The 25,312-nt window shown below is 48.9% G+C and overlaps 1 protein-coding gene across 1 annotated transcript in view; it reads right to left on the reverse strand.

Annotated features, from left to right (window-relative positions):
• Positions 1-16,157, reverse strand: part of GALNT10 (polypeptide N-acetylgalactosaminyltransferase 10) — a 221,597-nt gene extending 205,440 nt beyond the window's left edge. Inside the window, exons 1-2 of the mRNA XM_002917167.4 lie at positions 16,119-16,157; positions 15,156-15,473 (exon numbers count right to left, since the gene is read on the reverse strand). Of these exons, the coding sequence (XP_002917213.3) occupies positions 15,156-15,473; positions 16,119-16,157 (357 nt within the window). The remainder of the gene's footprint in view (positions 1-15,155; positions 15,474-16,118) is intronic.
• Positions 16,158-25,312: the final 9,155 nt, after the last annotated feature.

A 25,312-nucleotide genomic window follows, 5' to 3' on the forward strand; every position in this document is an offset into this window, starting at 1 on the left:
TCCTCCACTATGAGCCTGCTTCTTCCTCTCCCACTCCCCCTGCTTGTGTTCCCTCTCTCACTGGCTGTCTCTATCCCTGTCGAATGAATAAATAAATAAAATCTTTTAAAAAAAAAAAAAAGAAAAAAGAAAAAANTATTCAGTCAAAATCTGCTGGATAAATGACATGTTGAATGAAGCAGAACTACAGACCCAAACACCAGCTAAACAACAGGCTGAGCCTCCCGTGTCACGTCGCATGCTTGGAGCGTGTTGGCCTCGTGGGTCCTGTCCTGGGAGCTCCTCTGTGTCATCTGGCCTCACGTGCAGACATCTGACAGTGATTGACAAAATGACCTCCTGGATCTTCTCCAACTCTTGGACCCATCAGAAAGCAGATCTGGTCACAGGACTTCTCTGCACAACACCCTTCAAGTCTCTGGGAACCACAAGGCAGAGACCAGACCATGGACCTGGCCTGACCTACATTCCAGCCTCTCCCAGGTCTACTCCTGGCTTTATTTTCTGAGGGCCAGCAACACTGAACTTGGAAGGCTCTGTGTATGCCGTGCTGCTTTCCCTACTCTGGGCTTTTGACTGTGCTGTCCTCTCTGCCAAAAATGCCTGCATTCCCCACTCCACGTGTAGCCCTTTCCTTGCGTGGTTAAATCATCCCACTCACCTTCAAAGACTTAGGTGAAGATTCCCTCCTTCCGGAAGCCTTTCCTTGCTCCACCCACCCAGCCACCTAGGTTTATCTGCTCTCCTGCGTGCTCAGTTAGAACCTGTACCTCCCGTCACCAGAAAGAGATCCTACTATTCTGAATGACCTGCTGGGTGTATGGACTCAAGGTTAGTGGTGAAGGCTCAGGACCCTGCAGGCCAATTCCCACTTCCATCAGTGACCAACTGTGTGACCTGGGGTGCAACATTTCCTCTCCATGGTGCTTACTGCCCTCATCTATAAAATGGGGCTATTATAGCATGTATACTTTTGGGTTGCTATGAAGATTAAGAACAGGAATCTACATAAAGTGTTTCACACTGTGCCTGGCAAAAGTAGCCTGCGTGGTATAGTTCGTATGATGAGTGTCTGATGCTCAGAGGCTGCAGGTTACACCCCCTCATGGCCTCACTCCCTGGAACAGTGTCTGGGCCACCTCAGGAAATAGTGCACAAATGAACGGACTCATTCTCCCCCCCCTTCCAAGCCTCCACTGGCCCACAGCCTCTGGTGCCACCCACACTGCCATACCCACCTTTCTGATTGGGTCCCTCTGCTCAGATCATCTTTTGTGTAAAAACTGTCCATGGGTTCCCTACTTCCACAAGTCCAGCCTCGCCAGCCCTCCAGCCTCCCAGCAGAACTCTTAACCCTGCAGTTACTTAACAGACATCTGGAAGTTCAGTAACTTTGGCTTACTTCCTGTTCTTAGAATGGGTTCCCTGCTTTCTGCTATCCGAGAGGCCCCAATCCTTCCCCAGGGCCACCTTAAAAGTCACCACTTTCCAGATGTCTTTCCTGACCTCAATCAGTGTGATCTGCCCCTCCCGGCACCCCACAACACTGGGCTGACCCCTCCTGCAGTACTAAGCATGCTCTGCCTTGTGCATACATCACCGTGAACTTGTCCAGGTACCCTGTACCCAGCTTCTGAAGACAGGGGCTGTTTTCTACACTTAACACACAGTAAGCCCCCAAACCAAGTAAGCTGGGACCCAGAACAAAAAGAAATGGCTGAAATCATTATAGTTGAAACTCAGAAAAAGAAAGATAATATGGTTAAATAAAAAACAGTATGCAGCATGTGTTCACCCATTGGTATTCCAGGTTAATGTCTAAGTTAAAAAAAAAAAGGCTGATATGTTAATAAGGAGAGCGGCTTTAAAGAATACATACGTCCAGGGTAATATGCTAATCCTACATAGGAAGAGAGGATTTTTCCATGAATTAAAAAGGAATCGAAGTAGCTGGAAGAGATTATGACAATTATGCCTGCCTTGCAGAGTGTTTTATCCCCCTCTACCCAACACAACACACGAACACACTCATCTGATGAGAAAATGGAAAATGGTCTGTGTATTCGTGTCTTAGGGCTGCCATAAAGAAGCACCACCAACTAGATGGCTTAAAATAACAGATTTATTGTTCCACTGTTCTGGAGGGTACAAGTTCAAAATCAAGGTGCTGGCAGGGCCACGCTCCCTCCACAGCCTCTGGAGGATGCATCCATGCCTCTCCTAGCTGCAGGTGGCCCAGGCGTTCCTGGGTTTGTGGCAGCATCACCCTGGTCTCTGCCTCAGTCTCCCCACAGTCCTGTCCCTCACTGTGTCTCTGATCTTGTAACGACCCCAGTCAGTCATATGGGATTAAAGGCCCACCCTATTCCAGCATGACCTCATCTGAACTAATTATATGTGCAATGACCCTCTATCCACATAAGGTCACATTTTGAGGTACAGAGTTTAGGACTGCAACATATCTTTTTGGGGACATGATTCAACCCATAACATTCCATTCATCCATTTAATGGTAGATGTGCTCCTGGGAGAAGGACCTCACCACTCCCAAGGTCACACAGCAACTGAAGGCATCTGCTCCACTGGGAACAGACTAGAACATAGGACAGCAAACCACAACGTGCCAAAACCAGTCTGCTGCCTGTTTTTGCAAATAAAGTTTTATTGGAATACAGCACAGTCATTCATTAATGTATTGTCTCTGAGTGCTTTCACACTACAACGATCGAGTTGAGAAGTCGCTGCAGAGACCATATGGCCCACAAAGCCTAACATATTTTCTGGACTAAAAGAATACATAACATACACTGGCCAAGTTTGGAGATGGACCTTCTAGAAACAGGAGGAAGCCCAGGCCCACATGGCAGCTCTCTGGGATCCCTTCTCTCCAGCTGGAACCTCACCCAACGGGCTGTCCTACTGGGAAAGCTCCTTCAACATTACTTTCCTCTGCCTAGAGAAATGGCAAAACATAGCACTGTAACATTTGTGCTGCTAAAGCTAGACAAATTAGATTCTATGAGCATTTCCAAGAGACAGATATTAATTCTAACTGGAAAGATCAGAAAAGACTTTCTGGGAAAGGAAAGATTTGAGAGGAGCCTGAAAAGAAGGATAGTGGGCACTCAAGAAATCCTCTAAGCCTCCCTGAGCCACAGCAGATTACCTAAGACTCTGCTGAGCTAAGAGACTGAGTTTCCTCTCGCTGAAGGTATTCAAGCCAAAGATGGCTGACCTCTTGGCAGGGATGAGGTTGGGGGAGATGGAGCAAGATGAAAGATAGTCCCTTGGAATTGTGGATTCTTCAGTCTCATCTCTTATCACTTGCGAGCAAGAGACACACAGCACAGAGACAGCAGGGCCTGGAGGGCAGGAGGGAGAGACAGACTTACACAGAGAGTGGAGAGGGTTGAGGACAAGAGAGGGGTAGAAGAGGCATACTCATAACCCAAAGTCAGAGAGCCCACATGAACCATGCAGAAAGGAAAGCCATCCCAGCTTCCTTCCCCCTTCACTGCTACAGAGCAAGAAAGAGCAAAAGCCTGACAACTAGGGTTAAAACTAATCAAATGTCCTTTCAGTACCTCTGGCTTGGCACCTGGCAGCCTTCTTAATGTGCCCCATTGTTCCCTGGCCAGGCCTCCCACCGCCAGGGGAGGAGAGGGGTAGCAGCCCAGCCAGGATCCGAGCTGGGGAGGGAGGAACAGGGAGGCACACTCCACACATACCAGGTGGACTCCTTAGGGAAACCCGGGCACTCCAGAACACAGAAGCCCTGCCTGCCCCAGCAGGAAAGAGAACAGAGCAGACAGCAATGTCTGACAACTGCCCAGAGTGAGGGGCACAGGCAAGAAGACTAGGTTGGAAAGCTGATGAGTCCCTCTTACGGTACTCTGCTGGCATGCCATGGACACATTATCTCCACTTTACAAAGGAGCAAATGGAGGCCAGGAGAGGTGCCATGCCTTTCCACGGTGTCAATAAAGCATGGTAGTTAAGAGCACAGGTTTGAGAGTCAGAAATCTGAGTCAGAGTCCCACCACGTGCGTCCCCTGCAGGCCTGGGAAGCTGCTTCCTGAGCTTTGGCCTTCCCATCTGCGAAATGACCACAGTAAGAGCGCTTACTGCGCTGAAGAAATGAGAAGGGCCCAGGGCATGGCATGCCCCAAGAACTCAATAAATCAATGATCATTATTGTCACAATAAATTAATGACTGTTATCGTCACTGCTGTGGAGCCAGGGCTCAAAGAGAACAAACTCAGCCCCGGACCAGCTGCCACACCTTCTGGGCCCGACACCCCACCCCCTACTGCCACACCAGCAGCCACCTGGCACCTCTAAAGGAAGGTTCCTGAAGCAGGTGGGGGGAGGGGAGCTGCAGCCACTCCCGCCCCAGCAAAGGGTCCTGTACTCATAGACACAGGTAGCTGTGTTCAGCTGAACTGCCTCACCCAGTTAGCTCAGAGCCCTCACACAGGCCTTCTCTTTTCCAGAAGTGCCCCCAGATGCCTTTGAGGCCCCCTCAGACAAGGGAATGTGGCATATGCCATTCCTTCTGGAATGCTGTCCTTCCTCTCCTTTTAGACTCCCACCACGCCGGCAGTAACAAGAATGCACGTTCTGGGGTTTCCTGACATGCCAGGAAGTCCAAGGCAGAAAACAAAGTGGACTCTGTGCTCACATCACTTCTAACAAGCCTACAGTGGCCCCTGACACAGCTGCAGCAAACTTTATTAGACAGGGCAGCCCTCAAATTCAGAATACCTAAAAACACAGAAGAAACAAGGTAAGTGATTCTTGGGCTCAGATAGAGCTGGAATATAAATCATCTGGATATAAACTTAAGTGACTTTGTTCAAGAGCCTAAGGTTTATATGTTTATATTTCCAAGTAAGCATCCCCTCTACCCCCGAAAAGGGCATTAGGCTTAGGGTCAAAAAGGAACAGCCTCAACTTACTGGCTCTGTGACTAGTCATGTCACTTATGCCTTCTGAGTCTCGGTTTTCTCTTCTGTAAAGTGGGGGTCATCAGCCCTGTTGGGCCTCCACCATGACATAAAGAGAACAAATTAGACAAAGGTTATAAAGGAGGGCTCCCAAACTCACATGTCTCCAGAGGCCAGGCTGGTTATGAGAAAGGGTGAGGCACCCAGGTTTGAGCTGAGGCCTGTCCAGAGCAGGCAACTGCTACTTAGATCCAGCCACTTTCTTCTAATTTTTTTCTCATAAGCCAGAAGTGAGAATTTTTTTAAATGTGAAATATCCCAATGTTCAAGGACTGACGACTTTCTAACACTTAAAAATGAAGACGCCCTGGGGCACCTGGGTGACTCCATAGGTTAAGCGTCTGACTCCTGGTTTCCACTCAGCTCACCATCTCAGGGTCATCAGATCGAGTCCCACATCGGGCTCTGTGCTCAGCATGGAGTTTGCTTGAGATTCTTTCCCCTCCCTCTCCCTCCCTCTATTCTCCTCTCCCTGCTCTTTCTCTCTCTCTCTCTCTCTCAAATAAATAAATAAAATCTTTAAAAAAAAATTTGTTTAAATAAAGATGCCCATCCAACTATGGGCCAACACTGGGTGAGCCACAGGAGCCAAATGGGTACTTCTGGCCACAGGCCACCAGTCTGCAATCTCCATTAAAGTATACATGTAAGGTTTTAAAAAAAAAATACTACGAATGTCACATGAAGTTCTTTGAGGGAGAGAGTCATTAAGGTTTATTGTCAATAAAATGACCAGGAATCCTACTACAGATCCCAATGCCCCCAAAACATGATCACGAACTTTTCCCTAGTTAGGTGCCAGATTTAGAAACTTATTATTTCACAAATAGACATGCATATACATTTTTTAACTGTCAGCAGCTGACTCTGATCAATACTCAGGAGGAAACATGCAAAAATAACAGTGTTCAGTTGAGCACATACAACGTGCTTCAGCAGCAGGAAGTAATTCTCACACATACTCCCCCGCCAGATGTTTCCAACCTGTTCCCTTTAAGAAACCCCCTCCTCCAGAAGCCCCTGCCGGCACTCTCTGCTTCACATCTGTAACTCACGGGAGAGATTCATACACACACAATCCCGGGTAACTGGGCTCTTGGGAGGCTGCCCGAGGGAGCACGTGTGGCCTCCTTGCATCCTGGGGAAGAAGGTAAAGGGAGATTCCCCCCAGGTCATAGGGCCAGGAGGTGGCGAGGCTGCAGAAGGAAGCCTCAGGCCAGGTGCTCCTTGTGAGTGAGACACCTGAGTTGGAATCCCGTTTCCATGACTTCCTAGCTGTGTGGCCCTGGAGATGTCACCGAATCCCTCTGCACCTCAGCTCTGTCATCTTTAATGCAATCCTCACCGGGACACTGTGAAGCAGTGACCACTGAGCTCATTTTAGAATAAGGCTGGAGCTGAGGTCCCAAGTGGGACACAGAGAGAGCGAGCAAGTGCCAGTGGTGGGCCTGGCATCAGAGAAGCTTGTCCCCACTCCCACACTCCTACCAGCTCAAGGGAGAGATGCGCAGAGCCTTCCTAATGTCACATCTTCCCAGGGAGGCCCTGGTTCCATACTCTCTCCCCACTCCCCACTTACAGACACCTCCTCCTTGGCCCCATGGCAGGAGGGCAGAGCACCCATCCTGGAAGGGCAACAGACCACAGGCATCAAGGGAAACACAACTTTAGACACCCCAGAGAGTCCTCATGCCCCCTGGCAGAGGCCCGTCCCGGATCCCGGATCCTGATTCCACTGCTGGCCTCTGACAGAGTGCCGTGAATAACAGGCACTGCAGAGCCCTCTGGGAGTACTGCTTGCCAACCTGGGAAACTGCAAATAAACACACTCCTCAGGAATACAAGTTCAAAGGCAGTCCCAGAGTGCTCCTGGGGAGAATGGAGTGGGCCCCTGGGGAAGCTGAGGTCGGCCTCCCACGGGTGCTGACAAGTTGAGGATGTGGGCCGAGAGGCAAGAATGGGATGGATTCTCGATAGAATTTGTTAAACACGTGCATCCTTGGCCCACCCCAGACAGGCCCCATCATGCTCCTTGGGCATGAGGCCTGGAGTCCCCATTGTTAACAGGCTCCCCAGGGATTGCGAAGCACCCTCGAAGAACCGCTCTTCAAGTCTAAGCTGCCTGCACTCGGCCCGTACTTACTGAGTACCAACCATATCATCCACTCGCTCTTCGGTCACTCAGCAAATATTTTGGGCAAAAGAGAGTGGGCGACTGAAACAGAGGTTAGTCCCTACCTTCAGGAGCTGACACTCTGGACAGACCAAGTAAAAACAATGACACTGCATGGTACATTTATAGAAGGGGCTCTGGGTCCCTGCAGGAGAGAGCATAACTGCAGGCTGCCACTACAGGGGTGAGTGAAGCTTAGGGGCCAGGTGGCAGGGAAGGAGGTGTGAGAGGCAAGGGAGCAGCGCGGGTGGAGGCTGAGAGACATGGAAGAGCCTGACAGGTACAAGGAGCGAGCAGCAGGGAGAAGCACAAGGCTGTGCCTTCCTGGAAGGTCCTCTGATCTAAGCAGGTGGATGATGAGATCAGTGCTCAGGGGAACTAAGCCCAGGGAGCAACTCCTGGGGGCGCCTGCATGGCTCAGTCGGTTAAGACTCTTGATTTCAGCTTGGGTCGTGATCTCAGCGTCGTGAGATCCAGCCCCACACTGGATGTGGAGTCTGCTTAGGATTCTCTTGCTCCCTCTCCCTCTCCCCTGACCCCCTCTCGCATGTATGCTCTCTCTAAAAACAAAAAAACAAAAAACCAAAACTTCCTGGAGATGGCAAAGAATACTTCCTAGAAGGATGCAGTGGAGCTGGGCTCTTGCCTAGGGTAGGAAGTGGGAAGGTACCCTCCATAATCGCTTCAGATTCCAAAGAGGCAGGGAGTGGGGTACAAAGAGCAGCCTGTGCAGACATACCTTCCTTCCCACCCCCAGTCATCAGTGAGACCGGCCCTGCTCCCCCTCTGAATGCTGCGCCATGAGGCCAACCACCTATCCTCAGATTGCTCAGCTCCCAGCAATTCATTCATTCAACCATCAAAAGAACCCCTCAATATATAGAACACTGTTCCATTTTCCAGACCAAGAAATCCAGGCACAGAGGTCAGGTGACTTGCCCAAGGCGAGGGATCTGAATCAAGCAGTGTAGCTCCAATCAGAGCCCTACACATTGCCTCACAGCATCTCAATGTAGGAGGACAGGGGAATCCCTTTGCCCATGGGGCTTCCGTGGGGGTTGGATGAGGGTTCCTCTTCAAGGTCACACCACCACCAAGTGATCTCGTGGGTTCCTCCTCAGCCACGGAAGAGGTTCAGTCTTAGAACAATGGTCTTTCCCATCTGCTCAGACATCAGGGCTCCCCTAGCAGCCTCGTAGGAATGGATGGAAGGGCAGGGTGGGAAACAGGTCCTTCGTCCTGCTTAGGCATCGGGTCAGAGACCCACAGGTTCAAATACCAGGTCTACAACCATAGGCTGCATATCCTCAGCACCTCTGAGGTACCCGCATCTCTGTGAGCCCTGGTTCCCTCATTCATTGCTGCCTGTTTATAGTTGGGAGTATCTAACAAGACATGCAGGTAAAGGCTTCTTAGTCCAATGCCTAGCAGAGTGAGTGCCAAACACATGGTAGCTGCTATGATGACGATTATTAACCTCATCATTCTCCCTGTCATCTGTGTCATCATCACCCTTATTAATGTCATTTAATGCTGTGGCTTTTATCACCTGAGCAAACACAAGAAAATTCAGCATCTGAAGCTCAGAATTCTCTCAAAACCAAAGGGAAGGAAAACATGGGCCTGCTTTTTTCTCTTCCTTCTCCTATCTATACTCAGCAGAGGGCAGCAAACAGGAACCATCCAAAGATAAGAGAGAGAAGAGAGACACATGGAGAGAAAGCTACACACTCATAAATACACACCCACCCACCACAGCAAGCTGAATTGTTTAGCTTCTTCTAGCTTCCAAAGTATGAACACTCCGCCTCCTCCAGCTAAGAGGGCCAGGCAGAAAAAAAGTCGAAGCTTAAGAGACAGAAGTTCTTTTTCAGCTCGAGAGAAATTTTCAGTGAACTGACTTTGAATGTATGTGTGCGCGGGGAGGGCGGGCAGCAGCGGTCAGGACGTCTGGGAGGGGAAGGAAGGCAGCAGCAGAACTCACAGGCAAGATTAAATAAAGACAGCTTTCAGCCGCGCTTCATCTCAGCCCTCTACTCCACGCTGGCAAGCGTCCACACTCCAGCTTTCCTCAGGAGGACAGTGAGGCTCCCAGAGTTAGGCATCCCAGCCAAGGGAGGGCAAAGCTGGGATGAGAACACAGACCTCCAGACTGAAGGTTAAGTGATCGACGCTGAGTCCAGGACGGCCGAGAGGTTTCACCTCACGGACCAAGCCTGATTCCCCCAGGAGGGACTGCTTGGGACCTTTTATCAGAGAGGTTCTAGAATGGACACTTGTTGCCTTCATCCCCAGATTGCATTTCCCCTCCTCTGCACAAAAGCATTCGGATTTTTCTCTGGGAACTGTTCTTCCTACAATTCCGACGGCCCAAGCCTTACCCTAGCTGCAGGGTGGGTTAAGTCAATCAGCATAGCTCATGTTCTTGACAAGTGTGAATGGCTCAGAGAGCATATTACATCTAAATTGGGCTGATGATACCTAAAGAGATCTTGCTAGCACTTAGAGGAAAAAAAGTTTCCTCTCTCCCTTCTAGAGAAGCTGCCAGAGGAGACAGAGATCTGGGTAGGGATATGAGGTCGGAAAGAGCTACAACCACTTTTTGCTACCAGAAGGGTTCAGTCTAGGGCATGAACCTCTGGATCAGACCATACCTGAAGCCATTGCAATTACCAGAGCTAGTATAGCTCCTTACTCATTTCAGCCCATTCTGTTTCTTACAACTGACAGAGAATCTAAAGTGGCTCTTTAGCTCACACTAGCTCCATCTGCCACAGATAGCAGTAATGATACCATGTGCGATGCACCCATTAAATTTCTTAATTTCCGGGCCGGATCCCTTTGCCACCCTAAAATCTAATTCATTTTACTTGCTTTAACACTATAAAAACTTGGCAAGAAATGTATAAAGATGGATCTGCAAAAAAGCCAGGTGAGTTCCAGATAATAACTGGTCAATAAATACCAGCCTCCAAAACTCAGAGTAATGATCTTGACTCACGTGGGATAATGGTAGAGAAGGATCAATTATTAGCATGTGGAGGGAAAAAATATTCGTGGTGAAATAGAGCAAAAATGTGAAGAAGAACCAGTTTCTGATCTGTACTCCCTGCTCTGAGAACAGATCTCCCCTCTTCTGGGCCTCAGTTTCCACACCTACAAAACAAGGCAGGCAGACTAGATGACTTCTGAAGCCCCGATACATCTCGATCATTCAGCAAACATGTTCTGACCGTCTTCCAGATGCCAAGCCTTATGATATGTGCTAGAAGAGGATGCAGTTCCTTCTTTGAGACATTTCTAGAAGGGGAGGCCACGATGCACTCGTTGGCCACAGGAACTCAGCAGGTATAGGGTACCTCCTCTCCCCACTGCACTGGGCAGGAGGACAGTGGTTCTCTGAGAAGCAAGACTCTTATTTCAGTCTTCCTGGGAGCCTGGATACATAGATGAGATGCAGAGGCTCAGATACATACAAAATACAGAACCCACTGCAAACACCATCATGAGCAGTTAGCTACCACAGGACACACTGTGGGCCGCCAGTTTGCCTCGGGGTGTTTTTCAGTGATGGGATCCCGATGCCATCTCTGTGTAAGAGTTGACTCTGGGGGCGCCTGGGTGGCACAGCGGTTAAGCGTCTGCCTTCGGCTCAGGGCGTGATCCCAGCGTTCTGGGATCGAGCCACATCAGGCTCCTCCACTATGAGCCTGCTTCTTCCTCTCCCACTCCCCCTGCTTGTGTTTCCTTTCTCGCTGGCTGTCTCTATCTCTGTCGAATAAATAAATAAAATCTTTAAAAAAAAAAAAAAAGAGTTGACTCTGGACAAGGTACAATTAGCAAGCTAGATGGTTATCTTTGAAACAGGTCTTTGCGTTTTCATTCCTGATTCCATTATTTGTTATTGCGTCACTGGTGCCAACAGATTAAAGACTGAACATCCTCAGAGCATAAACACATCCCTAAGTAGGAGTGGATTCATTACAACCTAGGTAGGGGGAGACCTGTTTTAACATACTTCTACCGTTCGGGCCCTCACAATACATGCTTCCAAACAAACTCATGGAACCACAGGAAGTTAAAGTTGGAAACATCCTAATGATGTCACAAATAAATTTCAATGCCATTAATTTCCCTTGAGTAGCAGTGTCAAGAAACCAAGTTTGGACTTAGTGGGAAAGAGACTGATGAGCAATGTCTGCCCCAGCCAGGGGAGGGGAGCCCCATTATGATAAACATTTACCTTTCCTCTCCTGAATATAAACCTTCACTTCACAGTTGAGAGATCCAAGGCCCAAAGAGATTAAATCACTTTCCTGAGGTCCTACAGGGAGTTTAGGGGCAGGAGAGAGAACTAGAACCCTGGCCTCTGTTCCAGGCCTTCAGCTGGGCTCCTGAGGAGACTACAAACCTAGGAGGACAGGAGGAATGCAGAGAGCCAGATTTGCTCAGGTAAACCAACCACCCAGCCCCAGTGGCATCAGATTTCAGCTGGGCATGCAGACAGACAAGAGATTAGCAGGATAAAGGGTCCTGGCCCCTCTGTGGAAAATTAAAGAAATCATTCCAAGGCTACATTCCTACGGTACTTAACTTTCTGATGGGTAAGGCTCTGCCACCAGGAAGACTAAAAAGGGGTGGGGTGAGGGGGGAGATATTGATTCTGGATGTTCTAAGAATAAAGTTCAGCTCTGACACAATGAGAAAAACTCTTGATACTTGAAAATTAAAGTCACTGGTATTCTATTATCCTACCAATTTCTCTTCCACAGTCGCTATTATCCAATGAAGTCATTTCTCACGAGAGATTATGGCTCTGAAATGGGGAGGGACTGCATCACGTTTCCTCACATGGATGTGTGATAGCTAGTTCCCAGGTCTGGAGTAGGAAACAGACTGCAGGATTAAACCAAGATAGTAAACAGACTGGGGCTAGGAGGGACCCCTAAATTAAAATGAAGATGGCTCTGATTGAATTTAAATTTAAATAAACAAACAAACAAATAAAATGAAGCCGGCTTCATGACTGGCTTTTCTTGCTCAGTTTTGCAACTCTGAGAAGCCAGCTGTCTGACCAGATGAATGTTGAAATCCTAAAAGCATTTTGTGTCCTTTATAAATCAGCTGCCCTCCCCAGCTCCAGATGTATACCTAGGATGAACTAGCATGACAGTTCTATAGACTTACACTCTAGCAGATGATAAATACTCTTCACTTGAAACCCTTTATTCTTCAATCCAGTGGAGAAGTCAAGGAGTTAAAGGACTGCTCTAACAGTGGCTATGTTACCCCTCGAACCCACAGGGAACAGATTTTGCATTTGGATACAGTCCTGTCAGACTTCCCTCCAGAGCCTCTGCAGTTATTTCTACCAGAAAGATCAACAAGGTGCTCTGGGATAATTCTCGACAATTACAAGAGTGACAAGCTGAGCTCAGAACTGGTCAGCCCTGTCCAAAGAAGCCCTATGTGCTCAAGATGCCAGACTTCCCAGATAGCAGGCGGACGTGTTCCGCATGTGTTCCAGCGCCCTGGGACAAGGGACAGAACACCATCGCGCTGAGAAGTCAGCCTCCTCCCTCAAGGCCAGCTGACATTCAGACGAGGGACCGGGGGCCAAGCCCAGTGCGGTGCATCTGCAGGAGAGTGACACAAAAAGTCGCTGTGTGGAAATTTGGCAGAGTATTCCTGAAAGGCAGCAGATGAATGCTGAATCCTACAGCACCTAGCAGAGCTTATCGTTGGGGAAACAGCTCCTTTCTGCTACTCCCAGGAAGCACAGGGAGTTTCTTTAAAGAAAGGATAATCCATCGGTACACCCCCTCCCGTAACCACCACCACACCCCTTCATGTCTTCTTCCTCCTCCTCATGATATTCCAGAGCAAAAGAAATGAACAAGAACTAGACCTTCCCAGATGAGCCTGTCGTTCCATTCCAGTTAAGGGCTCTGAGCAGTGCCCAGCTGTTGCTCCCCTCTCTCTTTGCCCAAAAGGCTGCCTTACTCCATAAATTCCCTCTTGCACAAGTGAGTAATTTACTTTGAAAGCTCAGGCCAAACTGGCAGTTAACCTTGACCTTCTCTCTACACATCTGGGTCTATAGAAAATGAAAATCAGGACGTCTCTGGCATCCACGGCAAATGAAATACGAGGGCTTTCTTCAGGCAGAGGCAGGATGTCAGGAGCTATTTTAGAACTGGCTACAGCTATTCTGAAGGAGAGTTAGCGCTCAGGCAGGACACTCCCCACCTTGACCTGGGGCTGTGTCCAGTATGGAGCCCCCACAGCTAGGGCTGCTACAAGGAACCCCAGCCTTCAAGAAAGAAAGAAGTGACCATTGTACTTCTCATTGATTCACTGATGGTATCATAACGCTGGACCTGGACCAATAACCAGATTTTACGGATAGAGAAAGGGAGGCTCAGAGAGGGAGATGAGAGGTGATCAAGGACACACACAGCAAGTTAACAGCAGTGCTGAGGACAGAACCCTGATCTCCTGCCCCTGATGCTGGCATAGGGGGAGAAGAGAAGAAAGATTTCATGAAGGAAAAACTCATATACGTACAGAATTTAAGGGAAAGAGGTCTAATACGGCTGTCAGGGTTTGAACCGGGGGTTTAGTGAAGGAGCTGAGGAAGCTTAATTTCCAAACAATAAGATCTACCAAAAAGATCACCAAGGCCCTCCAGGACGGTTTGCAACAATTACCAGAGTGACAGGCTGTACCCATACTGGTCATCCCTGTGGCAAGCAGCCCTCTGTGCTCAAGATGCCAGACTGCCCGGGCAGCAGCCTGATACCAGGAAGAGAGAGGAAAAAACATCAACCTCAAAAGTCAGCTTCTTCCCTCATCCTGCCAACAATCAGTCAAGTTTGACCCCGATGGACAAATCATCCACTTCCCATGGGGCCAAAGAAATCCTATAAGAAAACCTGAAATGTCCCACCGTGTGAAACAGTTCAAGCATGTATACACTCACTCGCACCTACTGAGCCAGGATCTGGGAAGGCAGGAGTACTCTGACAGAACTTTCTGCCATGAGTCTATATGTACGTGTGACACAACACACACACACACACACACACACGGGTGAGTTCAGAAGAAGCAGGAACAATTAAGATCCCAGTCTTGGTTGCAAGAAACAACACACCTAATCAAACTGGACAAGTTCAAAAGGGATCATGGGTACTCCCCGCAAGGGACAGGGAAGGCACCTGATGTTCCATCCTCAGGGCACACAGTGCACAGATAGCCTCTGGGGAATTTTGGGGGTCCCTCCACCAGGACTCCCACTTCTGGACTCCCAGAAGGTCAAAGGTAGGAGGTCCCTCAAGAACCAGGTGCTCCCTCCCTCCCCCAGGACCTGAAGCTCCAAGGGGAGCATGATCTTTGCTCCAAGGAACCCACAGATCTGGGAAAGAGGGAGGGTAAGGAGGGGAGAGGGTAAACAAATGGGGAGAGAAGGGAGGCCTGGTGTCCCATTGGGAAGATGGGAAAACAGGAAAGGGGCTGACATGAGTAGGGAACACTGGGATCAGCAGGTGGTGGCGAAAGCATAAAAGACCTCGACACTAAATAGAAGGACTGGCAGCTGCTGAAGAAGGAGTCACCCTGGGATGCAGGAATGCAGACGGGACTCTCCAAAAGCAAGAGATGCTGGGAGGTAAGGGGATACCAGACATGGACAGAAAGGAGGATGGTAACCTAAGGTAAGAAACAGACCTTCCAGACTGAGCAAGAGGAGTCTCAGTTTCTAGTTCTGATTCTGCCTCTGGCTGACGTGGGGGCCCTGGACAAGTTCCTGTCCTTCTCCCAGCCTCAATGTTCCCAATCCCCAAAATGGGAAGAACCGAAGAGTCTCCGCGGCAATGACACTGAGGAGGCAAAAAGGGAAAGGTGGAGGAAGGAACCGAAGGCTCCAAGTGAATACGGGGAGACAGTGTTCCCAACCCCACGCAACTGGGGGACTCACCACTCCGGCCGCCGGGACCACCGCCGCCCCCGATCCCCCCGGGGTGCCGTCGGGCTGCCGCTCGCGGTACAGCGCCCAGAGCCCCACGTTGGGCAGAAGGACCAGGGCCGNGGCCTCCGCCCCTGAGCCGGCCGAGCCGCGCGCCCCGCGCCGCCCTCCTCCGGCTTGGCAGCCGACATCTGTGCGCCGCGGGCCCCGGCCTTCTCGCGGCTCTTGTCCGTCCGGCCCGGAGCGGCGGGGGCCCCGGAGCTGAGCGCTTCCCCCTCTCGGGCCGCGATGGTGCGGTCCGCTCCTCGGCTGCTGCCCCGCCCGCGGCAGCTTTGCGAAAGTCCCGGAGTTGGCGAGTTGGACGCTAACTGGTGGGGTTGAATGAAGGTGCCTGTCCGCGCGCTCCGACGCGCGGGGAGCCCCCCCCCCCCTCCAAAGCTCTGACCGCAAGCTCTGCCTCGGACTGCCCCCAGGAGTTTGCGAGCTCCACGGGGGTGTGCAAATAGTGCTGGAGCTCGGCGGGACGCTCGGGACTGTGGCTGCCCACCCCCCGCGGCTCCGCTCTGAGGAGCTCCGCTCTGAGGACCAACTTTGTCCGGGGGACTCGGTAGTCCCAGGCGTGAAATGGAGCCGCAGCTGTGCTCCCCGCGCCCGGGTCTGCGGCGGGGCCCTAGTTTTCTTCCTCTCCTGAGTTCCTGGCGTTAGTTGTGAACGCCCTCTGTAAACTGGAGTGCTGCGCCCGCCTGCCACCCGTCTGTTGTCCCTGCACGGCGGCGGGAGGGGACCGGAGCTTCGTGCAGGAGCTTTTCTCACGCAAGCCCAGTCTCCTTGGAGTTGGAATGCCCTCACGGAGCCCTTTTTCGGAAACTCTTGTCGGTTTCTGTCTCCTGTTCAGCTACTCAGCAAGCCGCTAGTCGTGAATGTCTTCTATGTGCCAGACACGGTGCCAGGCACCGGGATGAAATGAAAACAGACTCGAGCCCTGTCGTCTGGGAGCTGAAACATTAAAGGCATAATTGCATTAGGCGAGGGAGTGTGTCGATGACCGTGAGGAGGGCTCTGAGGAAGTCGAGCTGCCCGGGCTCTGTGAGGGGCTGCGGAGCTGACTCCACCGCGATGCCTGTGGCTCCTCAGGGCTCTCCACTTAATTGCTTCCTCTCTGACAGCGAAGGATGACGCGCCCTCTTGGTTGGCTTCCTCCTTGCCACCCCCACCTGCCTCCTCTGGATTCTCTGCGTCTCCCGCCCAACCACGGACCCCCATGCCTAGCCCCCCAGCCTAGGACAGCCACCCCGATGTCCTCCCCGTTCTTCCAGCTCCAGGCTGAGCGATGGGGATTCAATTTTGCTGAAATTATAGCTTGGATCTGGACATTTCCAAAACCTTAAAGACTCCCATCCCCTAGGCACCAGAGTTCACACTCCTTGCTTTATCTCCTCTGTCCTGCCCTGTTGGCTGGCTGTTTTCCTTTGTGTGTTGTTGTCCAAGAAGTTCCTTCCACCCTGAAAGCTCTCTCCTCTAACACATCTATATTGATGGAAATCTTTGTTCATCCTTTCACATCTAGTTGAACTGCTACCTCCTCCATGAACCCCTCCAAAACTCCTCCACAGAGGGCTGCTGTCGTTCTTTGGATTTCTGGCACAGTAATGCTGACCTTTTATTGAAGGCTTACTTTGTGCCACGCACTATGTTAAACCCTTGACACACATTACCTCTTTCAGAGCTCACAGTTAGCTACCCTGTGAAGTAAGTGCTTTTCTTATCCTCCTTTGCAAAGGAGACTCATTAAAGAAAGCCACTTACCAGGGTTTTAACAAAGGGTAGATAGCATCACCCCTCTGCTCAGATCCCTCCAGTGGTTTCCCATCTTCTGGATTTCTATAAGGAGCTACAAGAAACGATGCAAGGCCATATATGAACAGCCCTCACCTTTTCTTTCTTCGTTGTGCCCCAGCCCATTTGCCTTCTTGCTGTCATCAGAGGTTCTTTCCTGCCTCTGGGCCTTTGCACTTACTGTTGCCTCTGCCTAGAAGGCTCACTCTTCTATCCCTAGATCTTAGCTCTATACCTTAAAAAATGTTTTTTTTTAAAATTATTTTAGTGATAATATATACATAATATAAAACTTACAATTTAAACCATTCAGTGGCATTAGTACATTTGCATTGCTGTCCACCATCATCACTATTCATCTCCAGAACTTTTTCATCATCTCTAATTGAAACTGTACCTGTTAAACCTTTCCCCTCAACCCCTCGTAACAGCCACCATTCTACTCTCTGTCTTTATGAATTTATGTACTTTATATAAGTGGAATCATACGATATTTGTCCCTTTGTGTTTGGCTTATTTCACTCAGCATAATGTTTCTGAGGTCCATCCATGTGGTGGCATGAATTTCATCTCTTTTGAAGATTTAGTAATATTCCATGGTCTGTATATATCACACTTTGTCTATCCATTCATCCACGCATGGACATTTGCATTATTTCCACCTTTTGGCTATCGTTATTAATGCTGCTGTGAAGAGCCCTTTGCTTTTTTATACTGCAGATGATAACACAGTATTTATGTAATTGAATTTCCATCTGTCTCTGACAAAGGTGGAAGCTCCTAGAGGTGAAGATGATGTTGCAAAATTCTTTTATGCGCTTTCACAGCAGAAGCACAATGCTAGGAACAGAGTAGCTAGAGCGATCCTTTTATAAACGCAAGGCTCACTCTGCTCCTGGGAACTTGCCTGGGACTTCCCTGTGTGCTAGAATAATCTGTGAGAATCCTTACCATAGCTCATGAGGCTCTACATGATCTGACCCAATTTCTAGACTTTGTTCTCTGTCCTTCCCTTCTAGTTACACTAGTCTTCTTAATGTATGCCTCAAATGTACCAAGTTGATGATGGCCTCAGAGCCTTTGCACATTTGCTGTGCCATTGTCTAGCAATCTTGTTCTCTAAACCTCTGCTTGGTTCTCACCCTCCCATCTCTCAGGAACCAGACCAAATTTTCTGTCTTGGAGAAAGCCTCCCTGACCAGCTGATCTAAAATATCAAAGCGCACCCCATTTCCATTTGCTTTATTTTTCTTTAGAACAGGTATCCTTTACAGAATGTTCTGCCGCTGCTAGGACATAATTCTCTTTTTCTGGAAATCAGAAAACTGGTGCTCCTTCCAAGCAGAGGATCTGCAAAAAAGTCCCCCCTCTTCCTGAGCCCAAGCAACAGGAGCCGAGCCAGGGCACATGGATTTCAGACCACCCAAAGCTAAGCTATGGCCCCTCCCAGGCCTGGAACACAATAGGTGCTCAATAATTACAGGATGAGTAAAGTATAGCAGCTAAAGTCATGTACTGGAAAATCTTCAGTGCCTCTCTCCTCCCCACCTCTTCTTCCAGCTCCCTAGAGGAGTCTGTACAAAATTGGATTTGAGCTTTTTCTTGTATCTTACCGAGTGACTTGTTGATCAAAGCTGCACACCCCCTCGGTCAGCCTTCAATGGAAACTCTAACCCATGAACCTAGCTTTAATCCCAGGGCTCTTTGATCACCTTCTACAGTGTGGGGATGCTGGGGGGAGCTCCTAGGGCTTTATCCCACTCATTGAAACCATACCATTTGAGACATGTAGGTAGCCTATTAGCTCTGGCTGTTTTTCTGGGAAAACTGATCTGGTCACTGACTGAAATTGAACAAAATATGTTACTTTCAGACTGACCTGTCCTATGCCTATTGTGGGCATTACATGAGATGATATGCATAAAGGGCTTACTGCAGACTCCCGTGTGATGAAATTAGTAACTTTGGCTGAAATAAAAGTCCCACACCACTAGGAACACTGAGGAGGGATGAACAGGATTTCAGCTGCATGGCAGGAATCTTCACCAGTGGCCTGGGCCTCTTCAATCTCATCTCCTATCATTCTCCCATCACTCCAAACCAGCTGCCCCCACCTTCTTCCCAGTTCTGGCCCCACTCTGCCCAATCCAGCCCCAGGGCCTTTGAATTAGCCCTTGTCTCTACCAGGTGCACTGGTTCCCCGATCTTCCTCCACTATTCCTCCCTCTCATCCTTCAGCTCTTAGTTTAAATGTCACCTCCTCACAAGACCCTCCCTGACCGCCCACCTGAAGTGCTGTTGCCTACTTTACATCTTGTTATATTTTCTTCATAGTACATATCCCTCTTGGCCATAATCTTATTTATTTGCTTATTTACTTGTTTGTTATTGAGCTCCTCCAGATAACACATCAGCTGCATGGAGCAGAGGCCTTGGCTGCTCCTTCCCTGCTATATCCCCAAATCCTGCACCATGCATGCCTGACACATGGAAAGGATTTCCTACCAATATTTGATGAATGGTAAGTATCTCCTCTCTTCCCCCAACTTCCCATCTTTCCTTCCTTTTCTTCTTTTCTCTTCTCTTCTTTTCTTTTCTTTCTTTTCTTTTCTTTCTTTTCTTCCTTTTCTCTTCTTCTTCTTCTCTTTCTTCTTCTTCTTCTTTTTCAATGAGCTGCTTATTCTCTTGCTCACTTTTCAGTGTTCCATCCTGTCATCAGTAACAGGCAGATCTTTTGGAATCCCCTGAGACCTACTTCAGCAAGAAGGGTCAACCAGAAGAGAAGTGATAGGGGCAGGTCCTCGTCCTTCCTGAAAAAGATATGAAAACCTTTTTAACCAGATGTCTTCACCTTGGCTTTCTTAGGGTCCTTTGTTGCTGACCCCATTTGTTCAGGACTATACCCTCAGCCTGGTCTGGGCTAGGCCTGAGCTGAGGGGGTGTGAAAATGAATAGAGCGTCAAGCCAGGGGTATGGGTCTGCAACTCAGTCTACCTCAGACACTCTTTAACCTTGGCCAAGTCACTTAGCTGTTCTGAGTCTCAATTTCCACACCTGTGAAATGGGGATAATCATGACTCCAATGATGCAATTTCCAAGCTGGTAAGACAGAGGTCTGCTTGATCTCAAAAGCTAAGAAGCTCTGCGTGTTGGACTTCTATGCCTGCTGCAAACCTAAAGCCTTCTTGCTCTTTCTCTCCTTGGAGGTCATCAAGATCAGCGTACATTCTCGAAGATCCCTGCCCAGCTTTCTTAACAAACTAAGCTCCCCAGTTGGGTGACCTCTTAGCAATGCCTTTCCTTAACAGTCACAATGTTTATGGTTCCTGGATGATTGTTTGATATCTACCCCCTCCACTGGACTGTTAGCCCAATGAGGACTGAGATCATGTTGTTGTTTGTCTGTTTTGCTCCCCAAGATACCCTCACTGTTAGTACCATACATGGCCCCAAATAGGTTCTCAGCAAACACATGGGAAATGAATGAATGAATCAATCAATTAAATCAATCAAGCACTCACCTCTTTAAAACCTGCACTCAGGAAACTCATTAACACTGGTGTCAATGACCCAAATTGCTATCTCTATCAGGCTGGTCATTTAACAAGGCTCCAACTTCTAATATAGAGGAAGAGAACAAAAGTCCTGAGCTGAAATTTCCCCAGCTGGCTCTCAGCCTGGATCAGTCCAGACTTTGCTCTTAACTTCCTGTGTGGCTCAGACAGGCTGCTCAAATTCTCTGAGCATCAGGTTTATGATGTATGGGCCCGTGAGTATATGTGATAGCAGGAATTAGAAAGGTCTGGATAAATATAGAATATGGCTGCATTAAATAAAGCATCAAAGCAGAGCTCTTTGAGGTCTTTTTAAATTCTAAAATTCGGGGACTCAATCTTGCAAGGTAGGGTGGGAAAAGGGGAGCCAGACATGGAACACCACTCAGGTGGTTCAGTCCAGAGTGTACATTTAGTGGCATTTCAGCTCTAGTTTGAATAAAAAGAAAGGGTGTGCAGGATGCCTATTTGAAATGACCTCTAGACAGAAAATCGTCTGTCTCTCTCTTGGAGTCTACTTTGTCATTTCCACGATAAGATGCCAATTAAACCAGTCCTGCCAACTGTAAAGAAGTGCTGCTGAATCGAGGCAGCAGATGCAGAGGGTGCTTCATGGAGGATATGTTTTGAAAGAGCAAACAGAGAATGCCATAAATCTCAAAAAGTAAATAGACTACGTCATTAGTTGGGTACATCTCAAACAGAGTATTAGTCAGGAGTGTCAGATGCAAATATCAGGTGTATAGGGAGTCACCCTCCTCCTGGCACTGCCACCAAACTAAGTATCAGGGTTTGGGGAATGAGAGTGCTTCCTGTTTAATTATTTTTCATTTTTGCGCAAAGGGAAAAAGTTGTACAAAAACAGAGTTGGAGAGGTGATGGGGGGCAGGAGAAAGGGGCTGTGTCAGAGTCTGAGACTCTTGGAGAAGTGGCTCCCCTCTGTGGAGATCTCTGTAAGGTAAAGGGCTGGTTGCTCTATAACCCGATGGTTTCCACCTTGGCGGTGCCTAGAATCACCGCCCCGCACCCCACACAAATGAAGTCAGAACCCCTGGGAGTAGGACTTGGCCATCCCCAGGTGATTGCAATCTGCAGTCCAGTTTGAGAGAACCGTTGCTCAATGGTTTTCAGGCCTCGAAAACCCTCTAAGGGTTCTTTTTGTCTAAGCGGCAGGTCATCTGATGTTCCACTAGGTGGCACCTTCCAGCAAACTTCAGTGGGTCCAGAGAGGTCTCGTCTAGGTCTAACTGCAAAGAGAGAATTCAGAAAACAAGCCTTGGTGGTCTTTACTGGCTACAAGGGTCTGCACTGTTGATGAGAGGGCTTAATTTGTTGGTTAACAACTCTCTGATGAGTGTTGGAGCCACAGAACATTAAGACGTATCCCTGCTAGGAAACTGAGGCCTCGGGAGGGGCAGCTCCATCCCTTAGGGCTGGGCTCACCCATTCACCCATTGTATCTTACCCCCAATCTGTCCAGCAGGAACAAAAAAAAATCTCCCCCAAAGTCCTCAACGAGCCCCATTATGGGCAGTAGTGGACATCTGTTCTTTTTATCTGGTTAGCTAACAGCACCCTGAATTTCCTTGGGGATTTACCTTTCTCTCCATCTCAGCTGGGAGCTTAGATCAGTGCTGACCTGTCTTATCTTCTGGCTTAGCCAATCAGAGCACACCATCCCTTTCCCCTGTAATGACTAGTTCAAGGATGGATCCCTGCTTTCCCTAAGGCAAATTAGAACAACCGCATTTCAGTTCCGTGGTTTCCGTGTAGAGGCTCTCAGGAAGTTGTGGCCACTTCCAGTTCGGAGTGCTGAGAGAATTGGCTATAGGCCCCACCCCCCCACACCTGAGGAAGGAATGTAGGGAAACGTTTGCTCCTAACGTTTGCTCCTCCCAGCTCCCTGCCCCAGAGCGGCTCTATACAATACATGGGTGGACTTCCTTGCTCACTGTTTTCCTGTTGGGGTTAGATCTTGGCCAGGATTTCAGAGGGAGAGAGAAGAACCAAGTAGGGGGTTTCTTTGGCCAGCTTCCTTCCTGGGACACAAGGGCTGGATGTGTCCACAGTAAAGGCCGCACAGCTGTGGTCAGGAGGGCCTCCCTCCCTGCATTCCGGTAACTGTGTCTCCCTCACGGCCTCCAGCTGGAAGCCACAGCGTGGCTTCCTGCCCTGGGGTACTGCGCTCTCCCTTGCGGTTCTCCTGTCCCGCTGTCCTTTTACTAAACTCTCCTCACACTTCCCAGGGTGAGAGAGCCAGAGACCCTGACTGAGTCAAGTGGAGAAGCTTCCTGAGAAGCTGAGAACAGCACCAACATAGAGGAGAGCGGAGCCAAGAGGTCACCCAGTGACCCAAGCCAGCCCCTGACGTCATCCTTGCCTCCACTCTGGCTCACCTCCCACACTCAAACAATTACCTAATAATGCTGATTTTATTGCCTAATAAATTTTAAATGTATCCCTTCCCCTCTGGGCCTCCTATATGAGACATATTTCAGGGGCCTGCAAGAAGAATCCCTATCAGAACCCTGCAACCTCAAATGGCCAAATTCCCTGCCTTGTGAACCAGTCCCCGGCCATATCTCTGGGTGGGCCCTTGGCCGAGGATTGGCCTGACCCTGATGGAAAGGATCAGTTGAGCCGCTCAGAGTCTGTCTCATAAATTGGAATCAAGGGGCTCCTGGGTGGCTCAGCATCTGCCTTCGGATCAGGTCGTGATCCCAGGTTCCTGGGATCGAGCCCTGCATCGGCTCCCCACTCAGCGAGGAGTCTGCTTCTCCCTCTCCCTCTACCCCTCTCCCCTGCTCATGCTCTCTTTCTCTCTCAAATGAATAAATTAAAAGAAAGAAAGAAAGAAAGAAATTGGAATCAAGTGCCACAGAGGGAAGAAGGCAGCTGCTGGCTCTCCCTGAAGGTTGCAAGTTCAGGTAACATCAGGGTGGAGATGACTCCTGGGCCACACGCGAGGAGAAGGTACAGGAAAGCAGAAGCCTGGAGTAACACAGGGAGTGCATCAGTCAGAAGAAGACAATGGAGCAGAAATGAAAGGAACAGAGGTGCCGAGAGAGAAAACTATGCAAGAGAACTACCCTGGCTCCTGGTTTTCTAGCTCCAGTGCTGGTTTCTGGGATCCCGCCTGGATGCCTGCCCTGGGACTTCTTTTCAGGCAGGGTTTACTGCTCTATTCCCTTTCCTGAAGTTGTGAGTGATCTTCTGTCCCTTCTGATCAAAGGATCCCTGGCCTTGGCACCGTCATCTTGAAGTCCAGGTCAAAGCCTTTATCATCTCCCATGTGCGTTGTTGCAAGTCTCCTAACTCCACTGTCACTGCAGTCCTGTATCCCTTAAATGTCACCCTCCCCACTGCGGTGCTTATTTGCATGGTATGCAAACCTGCCATGTGGTTTCCCGTGGGTGGGGAACTTAACCATGTTGCCTCTCCACAGCCTTTTGTGGATGAGTTCTTACTTAGATGTCAGCTCCTCCTGCCTCACTTACTCACTGACTCCTTACTCCTCCCATCCATTGGAGCTAAGAGCCCCTTCCTCTTTTTCCCATACTGCTTGTGCAATTTCTGCTTTAGTATTTACATATTCATAAAGATGATGGTGGTGGTGTCAGCTAACATTTATGGAGATCTTAATACATACCAAACCCTAAGCTAGCCCTTTACAAACTTTCTTTCTTTTTTTTGTTTGAGATGTATTTATTTATTTATTTATTTGGGTGGGGAGGGGCAGAGGGAGAGGGAGAATCTGGAAGCAGACTCCCTGCTGAGCTCAAAGCCCCTGTTGCAGCACCCTGACCCCAGCACCCCGAGATCATGACCTGAGCCAAATTCAAGAGTCAGCTGCTTATCCGACTGAGCCACCCAGGCACCCCCAAACATTATTTCTTTTAATCCACACCAAAACCCTATGAGGAAGTTTCTGTTATTATTCCTATTTTCTGGGAGAGAAAACCTTAACAGAGAAGTAATATGACTTGCCCAAAGTCACAAAGGTAAGAAGCAGGTCTATTGTTCATTTCTTCCTTTTTTTTTTTTTCTAAAGAGCAGTTTTATTGAGATATAATTCACATGTCCTACAATTCACTCACCCACTTAAAGTGTAAGTTCAATGGTTTGTAGTATATTCATGGGGTTGTGTGCAACCACTGCCACAATTTTAGAACACATTCATCACCTCCGAAAGAAACTCATCATCATTAATTGGTCATTTCTTGACGCTGCACTTAGCAGTTGGCATGGTACCCAGCATGTAGTATCCATCAGCCAGCACTTGTTGAAGAAGTTAGAGGATAGGGGAAGGCGGAAGACAGCCTCTTCGTGCAACACTCTTGGCTCTTTGCATCAAATAAGGGTTTGCCTGAGTCTTCTGTTTATTTCTAATCATAGCCACCACTTATTATCTCTTATGTGCCAAGCCATACACTGAGGGACTGGTATATGTTATCTTATCAATGCTCACAGTGACACCTAGAAGTAGGTATTATTGCCTCTGTGATACAGATGAGGAAACCGAGCCTCAGGGATTTCATTCATTTCTCTAAAGTTACACACCTTGTAATCACCTGTATCTTAACATTAAGTGAAATGCTACTCACTGTAATAGAAGACTTAACCATGTCAATGCATTATGCTAAGTTCCTTATGTACATCAACCATTTATTCATTTTAGTCATTCATTATGCAGGTATTAAGAACCTACTGATGTAGGGGGCACCTGGGTGGCACAGTGGTTAAGTGTCTGCCTTCGCTCAGGGCGTGATCCCAGCGTTA

The sequence above is a fragment of the Ailuropoda melanoleuca genome, chromosome 3, assembly GCF_002007445.2.
Source record: "Ailuropoda melanoleuca isolate Jingjing chromosome 3, ASM200744v2, whole genome shotgun sequence".
In the NCBI taxonomy this organism is placed as follows: domain Eukaryota; kingdom Metazoa; phylum Chordata; class Mammalia; order Carnivora; family Ursidae; genus Ailuropoda; species Ailuropoda melanoleuca.